The sequence below is a fragment of the Girardinichthys multiradiatus genome, chromosome 15 (assembly GCF_021462225.1).
Source record: "Girardinichthys multiradiatus isolate DD_20200921_A chromosome 15, DD_fGirMul_XY1, whole genome shotgun sequence".
NCBI lineage: Eukaryota > Metazoa > Chordata > Actinopteri > Cyprinodontiformes > Goodeidae > Girardinichthys > Girardinichthys multiradiatus.
Window position 1 is genome coordinate 10,935,652 of NC_061808.1, and position 12,746 is coordinate 10,948,397.

A 12,746-nucleotide genomic window follows, 5' to 3' on the forward strand; every position below is an offset into this window, starting at 1 on the left:
GTGTTAGTATTCGACCACCTTTACTCTGATAACCATAAATAAAATGTTCAGTGGTCACCTAATTGGTAAATAAGAGTTCACTTGTGTGGAATTTAATCTCTGCATAAATACAACTGTTCTGTGAAGGTTTGTTAGAGAACATTAGTTACCAAACAAGATCATGAAGACCAAGAAACACACTGGACAGATCAGGGATAAGAAGGCAGAGACGTTTAACGCAGGGCTAATTATAAAGCAATATTCCAACTTTTGGACATCTAACACCGCACTATTTCATGGAAGGAGCCCGGCACAGTTGTAAACATACCAACACACGACCGTCTACCTAATCTGACAAGGAAGAGTGTTAATCATAGAAACAGGTGCTAGGGCTGACTCAAAACCATGACAAATGATGGAGGCAGCACAAGTTGAAGCAAAAGTAACTCAAGTTAAATACACATGAAGTGTCTTACACAGTAGATCAGTAGTGTTTGAGTGACGGGATCAACAGGACTGGGGTTGTCACGCAGCCCAGAAGCCAATGTCAGCTTTGGAGGAGCTGCAGATATCCACAACTCAAGTGAAAATAATTTGACAAAACTATTAATCGTGCACTCCACAAATCAGGCCTTTCTAGAGAGGCAACATGAAAACCATAAAGAAATCCCATCGGTAGTTTGTCCTGGTGAAGAGTGGTGGCAGTATCATGGTGTGGGAGTGATTTTTTTCTGGAGCGACAGGAAAGGGCTGGTCAGAACTGATGTCAAGATAGATGGAGCTAAATACAGGACAATTGTGGAAGTAAACCTGTTAGATGAGGTAAAGACTTTTAACTGAAGCAAAGCAACTCTGGAGAGATGACCAGTTAAAACTGAAAGAATGTGATTAAAACCAAAGCACTAACCTAAATTCAACTGGGAATCTGTGCCACAACTTGAAAATGCTGTTCATAGACTTGCAGCAGTAATCTCAGCAAGGTTATGCAAAGTATTGATTTAGAGGGGTTGAATATATATGCACATTTTTAAGTAGGAATCCCTTTGCAAGGCACCGTAACTCAGGAAGTGGGTTGATACAAGAATGAGGACATTAGCAGTATTTTGTTAGACAAGTTTTTATTTCCATTCATCCAACCTTTGAATGGCATGTGTGATGTCATCAGTTTGACAGCACAAGCAGCGTTGCAGGTCACTGGAGCCTCACCCACAAACACGAGACAGACCAAGGAGCACGTATTATCAATATTTACACCTTGGAGGGTGATAGCAGCCTTTTAGATTTATTCTTCAAGCCACAGAAAACTAGTTGTGCCACTGATACTTGAGAGGGGAAAAACACATGGAGGAACAATAAATGACCTAAATTGAGCCCTTATGACTTGGTCAGAGTCAAAAGTTAATTACAAAACCAGGTTTGTTTCAGTAAGAGGAAACAGGAGATATGAATTTGTCTTGGTCACTTTACAACACATCTAATAAAAAAAAAAACCAAAAAATACTTTTGTCCCTCTAAGTAAAACAGGCCAGATTCTATATTTTTATGTTTTACAGAAGCGGTCATATGGAAAAGTTTGAAAATTTGTCCTTTAAGGACCTCCTCCCCTCGAGTCAGAGGCACCACAAAGCCTTCATTGGCAACAAAGTTAATGTGATGTCTCTATTAGGTCTGGATCTGAGTCATTAGGAACAAGCAACCACAACATGTTTTAATTGCATGTCTTATCAAGTTTTAAAACCATTTTTAATATCATTAATAAATATACACAATGTTGCGAACGTTTCATAAAAGCATTTTCACAGAATACAAATGCTGGAAAAGAACACCAATTTGAGCATGTTTTTTCTCTCATATTCAGATTACAGAAATTAACTGACAGTCAAATAACAAGGAAACTGGATTTATAACACATGATGAGTTAGGCTCCAGTGGTTTGACGTGGGTTGTACCAATCTGCATCCCTTTAGTGAGCACCTTGCAAATTTATGCTGTTAAGCTGCAGACATCGTACCCATTTGGCAAAAAAATAACATTCATCAAGCAAATATAAAAGAACCAAGGTGGCGACACTAAAAAGTAAACATCTACATGGGATGTGATCCCACATCTGTGTTGCAAAGGCAGAACTTGCTATACAGGTCCTTCTCAAAATATTAGCATATTGTGATAAAGTTAATTATTTTCCATAATGTCATGATGAAAATTTAACATTCATATATTTTAGATTCATTGCACACTAACTGAAATATTTCAGGTCTTTTATTGTCTTAATACGGATGATTTTGGCATACAGCTCATGAAAACCCAAAATTCCTATCTCACAAAATTAGCATATCATTAAAAGGGTCTCTAAACGAGCTATGAATCTAATCATCTGAATCAAAGAGTTAACTCTAAACACCTGCAAAAGATTCCTGAGGCCTTTAAAACTCCCAGCCTGGTTCATTACTCAAAACACCAATCATGGGTAAGACTGCCGACTTGACTGCTGTCCAGAAGGCCACTATTGACACCCTCTAGCAAGAGGGTAAGACACAGAAAGAAATTTCTGAACAAATAGGCTGTTCCCAGAGTGCTGTATCAAGGCACCTCAGTGGGAAGGAAAAAGTGTGGCAGAAAACGCTGCACAACGAGAAGAGGTGACCGGACCCTGAGGAAGATTGTGGAGAAGGGCCGATTCCAGACCTTGGGGGACCTGCGGAAGCAGTGGACTGAGTCTGGAGTAGAAACATGCAGAACCACCGTGCACAGGCGTGTGCAGGAAATGGGCTACAGGTGCCGCATTCCCCAGTTTCAAGCCACTTTTGAACCAGAAACAGCGGCAGAAGCGCCTGACCTGGGCTACAGAGAAGCAGCACTGGACTGTTGCTCAGTGGTCCTAAGTACTTTTTTCAGATGAAAGCAAATTCTGCATGTCATTCGGAAATCAAGGTGCCAGAGTCTGGAGGAAGACTGGGGAAAAGGAAATGCCAAAATGCCAGAAGTCCAGTGTCAAGTACCCACAGTCAGTGATGATCTGGGGTGCCGTGTCAGCTGCTGGTGTTGGTCCACTGTGTTTTATCAAGGGCAGGGTCAATACAGCTAGCTATCAGGAGATTTTGGAGCACTTCATGCTTCCATCTGCTGAAAAGCTTTATGGAGATGAAGATTTCATTTTTCAGCACGACCAGGCACCTGCTCACAGTACGAAAACCACTGGTAAATGGTTTACTGACCATGGTATCACTGTGCTCAATTGGCCTGCCAACTCTCCTGACCTGAACCCCATAGAGAATCTGTTGGATATTGTGAAGAGAACGTTGAGAGACTCAAGACCCAACACTCTGGATGAGCTAAAGGCCGCTATCGAAGCATCCTGGGCCTCCATAAGACCTCAGCAGTGCCACAGGCTGATTGCCTCCATGCCACGCCGCATTGAAGCAGTCATTTCTGCAAAAGGATTCCCGACCAAGTATTGAGTGCATAACTGTACATGATTATTTGAAGGTTGATGTTTTTTGTATTAAAAACACTTTTTTTTATTGGTCGGATGAAATATGCTAATTTTGTGAGATAGGAATTTTGGGTTTTCATGAGCTGTATGCCAAAATCATCCATATTAAGACAATAAAAGACCTGAAATATTTCAGTTAGTGTGCAATGAATCTAAAATATATGAATGTTAAATTTTCATCATGACATTATGGAAAATAATGAACTTTATCACAATATGCTAATATTTTGAGAAGGACCAGTACATTGATGAGATTTAACATTCAAGCGGGAAATACTAATTTGCTTTCTGAATTCAGAGAACAAGCTTCACTTTTCCAGCTCAGTTCAGACACACAAATGGCAGCAATAAAATGGGAGTACATTAAGAATCCTTAGAAACCAAATAATCAACAAATTGTTGTTTTGGAGCATTTCTTCACTCGGATCATTACCATCACTCCTCTATAAAACAAAATAAAATTAATTAGCGAGATCTGAATGTGCCAGTAGGAGGTATATTTGTCACATTTTGACAGAGGAAGAAAACTGTTGCCTGTAGTTTCAGATTTAATGACCCAATAGAACACTCGAGTCAGAAGTTAATATAGACTCATTGTGGACAAGGTCATTAATTTTAAGCTTTTAATGATGCATTTGAACATTTCTTTTTACACACCTCCTATAATATTTAGATAATCAACAAGCTTCTAACATGATCCTGGCTGAATAATTGACCTCTTCCAGGCAGAATAAAAAGGAAGCAATGGCAGACGGACACGAGGAAGGAACGACAGAAGGGTAAAATAGAAATAAGGAAGGAATGGAAGTAGCACACAAGAAAGGTTGGGAGGGAAAGCCAAATGGATAGAAACAAGGATATTAGAAATGAAAGAAAGGAGGACAAAAGAAAGCAAGGACACAAAGGACAGAAGAAGGAAAGAAGAACAACAAATAAGGATAAAGGAAGGGAGGAAGGACAGAAGTAAGGGATGGAAGCAGGACACAAGAAATGAAGGAGAACACAAGAAAGCAATAGGGGAGGATACCAGGAAGGTAGGAGGGACAGCAGGAGGGAAGGAAAGGCAAAAGGAGGGATAGACCTAAGGGATCAAGGAAGATATCAAGGAAAAGGAAGAGAATGAGGACAGAAGAAAAGACAACAGAAAAAAAGAAAATGGACAAATAGAAAAAGGAAAGAAGGAAGCGCATAAGGGAGTGAAGAAGAATGGAAGAATTGACACACAAGAAGGAGGCAAATGAGGAAAGATGAAGGACACTTCATTTAGACAACAGAAATAAAAGTATTCTTTCATACTTACTTATGCAGAGGTGAAAAGCACTGAAAACCCATTCCAGACTGCTTAGAAAGCCTAACTAGAGTAGAAGCCAGTAGAGATTATTCCGCTTGTTTGTAACTGTACCAATTGTACCATCACCAGTGGTCCAACAGCCAGCCTGAAGTATCTCAGGACCCCTCTGGTGGCTACAAAAGGAGGGTGATGGAGGCCTAAACTCAGAGATCCCCCAATCCCCCAATGATGCATTGTGGTGAATTACCTCTGGAGGACTTGATGCTGCTTAGACATGATCGGATTGAGCAGTTGTACTTTTAATTCCCAAAGGCAGGGAGGTTTGGAAAAATTTCCACTAGACGTAAATTTACACATTTGAACGACATCATCTTAAAAAAGAAAGAGTCCAATAAAATACAGCTGACCGTCAGTGCTTGAGTTTGAAGAACAGTTTTTAATTGAACTGCTCTCAGTCGAAACCATTATTATGTCTGTTACTTCTGCAGCTCCATGATCAGGAGAGATGAGTCTCTGTACACGGCAAGACTGCCTCCTTTTCCTTAGCAGGCAGGTAAGAGGTGCAAATGTCTTCTGTAACTAGTGGTTGATGATTGAACATGATTGAAAAGGCATGTATAAAATAAGAAGTGACGTCTAAAAGGCTTCATTTCTCGGCAGTGGTTACTTTCAACTTCCACCTCTGAGCCCAAAAGCTTCCTCCTGCACGTTTATCCTGCAGTCCAATCATCAGTCTTCATCACTACTTGCAGTGGAAGTTTCAGTCTTTCAAACCACTGTTTCTGGCTCTCTGTAAAGATGTTTGACCCCACACTAGATAAATTTGAAGCACTTTGTCTTATCATGGGGCAAACGAGTCTTAAACAGCACAGAATCCACCCTAAACTGTGTGTATAACAGCGGCATATAACCGTACACCTTGACGAAGAAGTTGATGCATTTGTGCCGCTCGTGGAAGTGCGAGTCATCGTGTGAGAGGGCCTGAGGACAGCCAGGGCAGCGGAAAGTCCACCGGGAGGTTACCTGAAATAAACAGAGGGACTGTAAATTTAGTTTTTCACTTTGAAAGGCAATTTAACAGTCTTCAAAACACACCACCAACTGTTGCTGAAAATTGCTTGTGTGGAAGAAGTGTGTAGATTTATAACACTGGCCAGTTGTAAATATGCTGTCCAGTAATAAATGTTCTTCCAAAAGAAATCCTGGAGAAATCTCAGGCGTAAAGCAATGATTTTATATAGTGGTTTGTAATTTATGACTGTGTGTGTGTAATATTGAAAGTGCCAGTTTGAGTAATGGCAAGGCTAAGTGGGCACAAACAAAAATACACAGTCTGATGAGGATGGATGGATTAAAAGCAAATAAAACAAGCAGCATAAGGTAAAATAGCATTAAAGTAACATGGGCAAGTATTCATAACACCAGAAATTTTAGTTTCTCATGTTACAGTTAAACTTTAATTCATTTTATTGAGATTTTATATGATAGATAAAGACTAAGTACTGCATAAGGGGAGTTCCTGCCTCAAGTGGAGGAGTTCCAAGAATCTCAAGGTCTTGTTTACAAGTGATGGCAGATCAACAGACCGATTGGTGTGGCCGCTGCGCTGGTCAGCTGTGGTCAAGAGAGAGCTGAGCCAAAAGGTGAAACTCTCAACTTACCAGTCGGTATAAATTCCTACATTCACCTATGGGCATGAACCTTGGGTCATGACCGAAAAAACAAGATCAGAAATGAGCTTCTCCGCAGGGTGGCCGGGCACTCCCATACAGATAGGGTGAGGAGTTCGACCATCCGGGAGGAGCTTGGAGTAGAGCTGCTGCTCCTCCACATCGAGAGGAGTCAGCTCAGATGGCTCGGGCATATGATCAGTGGGGTATTAATGTTTTAGCATAATAAAACAGACAATTGGAACAACATGCAAAAACATTCTACTTTAAATAATTCAGTCCTGGATAAATATTAATGAGGTCGCCAAAATGAACAAGTTTAGGAGGTGAATTATTTTAGTGACCATTAGGACAAGCCAGAAAAAGTTCATTTTAAACCTCTACAACAGCAAACTTCTCATCCCATATCCCGGCAGTGTTGTGTTCCTCTAAGCAGCTTCAAAACACTCAAAGCAATGAAGCACTCAAAACAAGACTATACTGGTGAAGGTGGTTTTGAGGTCAGAACATATTTCAAGAACACTGCTCGATAGACATAAGAAAAACAAGCCAAAACCTCCTAAGTAATGAAAACACATTTAAGTGATGAGTGGTAGTGCTTTGCTCTGTCACAAAAAAGTGACCGTCAAGAAACCAAGAGCATATTTTATTACACAAGGAATAATTTGAGCACATAAATACAAAGAAAAACAGGAAATAAACCTAAAAAGGGAAATGTCGTCTGAAACTAAACAAAATCAAGAGGTGCTAACTGTAGGCTTTAACTCACAGAAGATGGCTAAAAGCAACAGACTAACCTCAAGAGAGCAGTGCCTTCAAGATAACCCATTAGATTGAAAGATTTTCTCCTCCTGAGTTAAAGGTCTAAAACCAAACCCAGGAGGAAAAAAACCAAAAGGTAGAATTAGTGATCATTGCAAGCAAATACTGTACAGGAAAAAACTTAGAGGGTCTATATTTTTACCTTTTAAAACCCATTTTGTTCCCCAGACATAAATTTAAAGGTTCACTTAAATGCAATCAGAATCTACACCACCAATGGTATATCTAATCTTATTCTTATGCAACTATTTCTACCAGACATTTTCCACCACTTTCGATTAAAATATATGGATACACCATTCAGAACAGCAAGCTTCTTAGTGATGTGCGTTGTGACTTACAGTCTTTGTGGAGGGTATCCATGCAGTCATCCCCATGATTGTTTAGGCCATAATGTGACCATAATAATATTTCTGAAAAATGATGAAGCTACACTCACCGGCCACTTTATTAGGTACACCTGTCCAACTGCTAAAATGCAAATGTCTAATCAGCCAATCCCATGGCAGCAACTCAATGCATGTAGACATGATCAAGACGATCTGCTGCAGTTCAAACCGAGCATCAGAATAGGGAAGAAAGAAGATTTAAGTGACTGAATGTGGCATGGTTGTTGGTGCCAGATGGGCTGGTCTGAGTATTTCAGAAACTGCTGATCTACTGGGATTTTCACGCACTACCATCTCTAGGGTTTACAGAGAATGGTCCGGAAAAAATTGGACAATAGAAAATTGGAAAATGTTGCCTGGTATGACGAGTCTGATTTCTGCTGGGACATTTGGATGGTAGGGTCAGAATTTGGCGTCAACAACATCAAAGCATGGATCCATTCTGCCTTATATCAACGGTTCAGGCTGGTGGTGGTGGCGTAATGGTGTAGGGGATATTTTCTTGGCACACTTTGGGCCCCTTAGTACCAATTGAGCATCGTGTAAACGCCACAGCCTACCTGAGTATTGTTGCTGACCATGTCCATCCCTTTATGACCACAGTGTACCCATCTTCTGATGGTTACTTCCAGCAGGATAACGCGCCATGTCATAAAGCATGAATCATCTCAGACTGGTTTCTTGAACATGACAATGACTTCACTGTTCTCTAATGGCCTCCAAAGTCACCAGATCTCAATCCAATAGAGCACCTTTGGGATGTGGTGGAACGGGAGATTCGCATCATGGATGTGTAGCCGACAAATCTGCAGCATCTGTGTGATGCTATCATGTCAATATGGACCAAACTCTCTGAGGAATGTTTCCAGTACCTTGTTGAATCTATGCTACGAAGGATTAAGGGGGTTCTGAAGGCAAAAGGGGGTCCAACGCGGTACTGGCAAGGTGTGCCTAATAAAGTGGCCGGTGAGTATATATTCTTATTTATTGGGAGGCAGATTATTACACATTATCTTCATAAGTGTCTTTTTTTTTTCTAATAGCACCATGAGTGAAACAAGAACAAGCTTAAACCAAAAAGCAAAAAAGTTTTATTATGTTACCTTGCGATATTGTTGCTTATTATTTTATAGATTTAATCTAAAATTAGCCAGTAAGGAAGTTTTATCTGGAATCTAAAGCTTTAAACAACAATTTAGTTGTATTTCGCAGTTTGTGAAGCAATGTGTCGAGGTTGTATAACAAGCTCCACTGCCCTCAATTTTCAGTCCTAAATACTAGAATAACCTTTCTAATCCTAAATATTTTATTAATCAGTTCTACAGACAAGATGGAAAACTCTTGAACCCGTTGCTGCAGAATCGGTGCTGCTAAAAGTTAAATTTAGGTGCATCAGCGCATCTTGGTGAAATAGAAACTGGATTGAAGCTTTGTTTTAGTCTCAGTTGCGATCACATTATAACACACAAAACCATCAAAGGCCCGTTTAAAGTCCATCTTATGGAATCTCCAGAGCCAATACAAATTCAGCTCGAGACAGTGCTTCTTACACAAAGAAGGAACAAATGTTGGGTTAATCAAGCAGTATGAAGCTGAAATCTTACAATGCATTGAAGCAAAAAAACAAGTCTGCAGCTGCGAGAGCAGGGGAAAGTCTGTTTCTGTCTACCACTGCCTGGAAAATAAGGACACGCTGTTTCAAAACGACTCGTAAATCTGCTGGTGTGCAGACATGCCGGCCATTTAAGATTTCAATTATGAAAGAAAAAAAAAAACACACACACACAAAACATCTGAGTTTGAATGTTGCCAATATCTCACCAGCAGTGCAAAAAAAAGCTATTTAATTTTCAATCCTATTTGTCCTATTGGATGTAAAAAAAAAATAAAACAAAAGAAATATATTCCCTCAACCATAAGAATGACAGGCTTGCTCCGAATTCAATATTCAAAGGGCTTGCTCTTCAGTGAAACGATGTCATACAACACCCTCCACGAAAGACAGCGTTAATTCCCTGCAGATTGTTACCACCCCGACAAATCAGACATAATATGAAAACCAAAGGCTGCCGTGACATTTCCAACAGCTTCCATGGCTTGATTGCTATAATTATTTTCCCAGACATAAACACGCTCTGCAGTGATGAATGTCCTTTCAATAAAAATCCAACAGAATGCTTGGGCATAACCCACTGATTTAAGCTAGTTTTTGAGTTAAAAATTTTTTTATATTGGATATGCCTGTTTGAGTAATGGAGAGTCTAAATATGGAAAAATAAAAATACATTTAACCTGGGGGAGTAACAGAAAGTTGAACAGTGAGGACGTTGCATCTCTGTTTCTGACCTTGATAGGTGGCTTGCGGGTTATGTGAGACACCAAAAAGTTCATCGCAATGTCCTCACAGTTTATGTACTCGTCCACCATGTCCCTGATGGCCTGGGGCATCACGTAGGAGTACAGGTAGGCGTAGTACTACAAGGACAAAAGGTACACAGGGGAAATCTGTCAGCAAAATGGCTGCATTAAACTCTGATGATTTATTTATTTTTATTCTTTTTAAAGAATGCAGGATCTGACCTTATGGAAGAAAGCAGCTCCCGTCAGGACCATGGACAGCTCACATGAGTAATTGGAGTTGTAGAGCCAGGACTGATGGTTGATGTCCCATGCATGATACCTCCCTGGGAAACCGACGATGCGATCTCTGGCCTCGCGCCACACTCTGAGAGATACCATGGAACAGATCAAAATCAACATGAGTCATTTAAGACCTCATGGAAGGAGCTTGAGGCTTCACTCAAGTTGTTAAGTTTCTTAGTACGGCACTTTTGTACTGATTGGGTACCTTGCTAATACAAATTCATAACCCTTCAACTTTAAACTTTTGCCACATTACAACAACAAACTGCAACATATTATTGTGATTTTATGTGGCCAACACAAAATAGTGCATAATTGTAAGGTGGAAGGTAAATGATTTCAACTTTTTACAAAGCAAAATCCCAAAAGTGTGGCATGCATTTGTATTCAGATTGAATAATTGGTAAAACCAACCCTTAAAGTAATTACAGTGGCAAAATGTTTTGATGTCTCCACCAGCTGGAAGATTAACTTCTACCCCAAAGTCTTTTGCAGTCTCTAAAACGGTTTCTTCCAGAATTGCTCTGTATTTAGCTTCATCTATCTCCCCACCAGCTTCACTTTTCCTGCTAAAGAAAAGCATCTCCACCGCATAATACTGCCACTACCATGCTTCACTGTGGGGATGGTGTGTTGTAAGCCAGAAATTACATTGTGGTCTTATCTTGGCAAAGACGGCTTCTTCCACATGCTTGCCTTGTTCCCTACATAAATCATTCACAAACTTTAAACAGAACTTTCTGCAGCTTTGTTTCTATTATGGATTTCTTTTTGCCAATTTTAACTGAAGAGGAGATTTGTGGAGTGCATGACTAATCGTCATCCTGTCAACAGATCTCCTACCCGAGCTGTGGATCTCTGCAACGCCTCCAGAATAACCTTAACTTGTATGCTGTGTTCCTTGGTCTTCAAACATCTGAAGCTTTCACAGAACAGTTTATAGAGAGATTTAATTACACACAAGCGGATTATTTGCCAATTATGTAACCTCTGAAGGCAATTAGTTGCACTGGGTTTTATTTAGAGGCAACAGAGTAAAGATTATGGGGTACAAACAATTTTACAAAACTCTGTATGCATAAATTACATCTTCTGTTAGACCTTTTGAAATCCGTCACAAACTGTTAGAAACAAACAATTCTGCAGAGTTCAGAGTCAGAGCTTATCAGATGAGATCATTGGACTCCTGTCGATAAAGAAGATCAAAATTCTTTTTTTTTTTTTTTATAATTCACCATCTCTAATGAGTTAATGTGAAACTACTTTAAACATCTAAGATGCTCCTGGAGTGGAGGTCAGGAAACATTCCCAAGTAATCGTTGGGAGAGTTTGAGAAAATTCACCACAAATGACCCAATAAAGTTCACCCACAAACACAGAGAGCCAGTTTCTGCCTGTCTGGACAAGCTGCCACAGTCTTAAACAAGAATGGATTGGGGTGGTGAGGTACACAAAAATAACTTTACAGCATAAAACATCTTTTATTTGGTTTAAACATAGATCTCACATTTGGGCCATCTAACCGAGTAAGATGCTGACCCCATGTATTGTTTTTGCTTTGTATACTTCAATATTTTTATTTATTGTGGTGTATTCAATGTGGTGTTATGCAGTTATTGGATGTGTCTTTCTTCTCACAGAGAAAAAAAAAACCCTTGTGAAAATCTGGAAAGTAGAAACAATGATTGCCACTACAACTGATTGAGAAATATATTTGGTTGTTGGTAACAAATCTGACTGACACCTTTTTAACCTCAGTTGTTCGAAGATTTAATTAAACTTCTAAATTTAAGGTAGTTTAAATTCAGTGCAATTCGGTACAGAAAACTTAGTACATCCTTTTCACCTTCACTGCATTAAAGAATGATAGAGGCAGCCAGTTGAAGCTAATAAAATGCAATAAATTATGGCCATCAACAGTTGTGATTACTGCTGTAAGAGCAGGAGCTTTTTGGCAGTTTGCTGGTCTGCAACATGTGTGAGTTAACACAATACAAAGAAAGAAAGACATCAGCAGTGATCAAGCAATTATTTCTACCTGTTAATCAGGAAAGGCCTATTGGGATATTTCCAAAAAAACTGCAAGCACATCATTCTACCAAAAAAGGATTATTCACAAGTGAAAAATGTATACAGTTGACAACCTTCCTAAGAGTGGAGATCCGACCAAATTCACCCAAACAATACACTATGCAATGTGCTCAGAGAAACTGCAAAAACCCAAAAAGCCACATCTGAACCTCCAGGCCTCACTTAGCATCTTAAATGTGTGACAAGTCAGGAATCTTATCCCCGATGAAAGCCTTTTCTCTCTAAAAATTGAAAAAAGCAGCATGGCTGCACAAATTATGTTTACTAAGATGTAACTGAAGACTTCTACAGTAATGTCCTTCAGACAGATGAGACCAAAGTACAGGTGTTTGTTCTAATGCACAGAGCATGTTTGGTGAAAACACACA

The 12,746-nt window shown here is 39.7% G+C and overlaps 1 protein-coding gene across 1 annotated transcript in view; it reads right to left on the bottom strand.

Moving 5' to 3' along the window:
* Positions 1 to 4,081: 4,081 nt before the first annotated feature.
* Positions 4,082 to 12,746, bottom strand: part of extl3 (exostosin-like glycosyltransferase 3) — a 38,420-nt gene continuing 29,755 nt past the window's right edge. The window contains exons 4-6 of the mRNA XM_047388814.1: positions 10,225 to 10,369; positions 9,991 to 10,119; positions 4,082 to 5,786 (exon numbers count right to left, since the gene is read on the bottom strand). Of these exons, the coding sequence (XP_047244770.1) occupies positions 5,577 to 5,786; positions 9,991 to 10,119; positions 10,225 to 10,369 (484 nt within the window). The 3' untranslated portion in view covers positions 4,082 to 5,576. The remainder of the gene's footprint in view (positions 5,787 to 9,990; positions 10,120 to 10,224; positions 10,370 to 12,746) is intronic.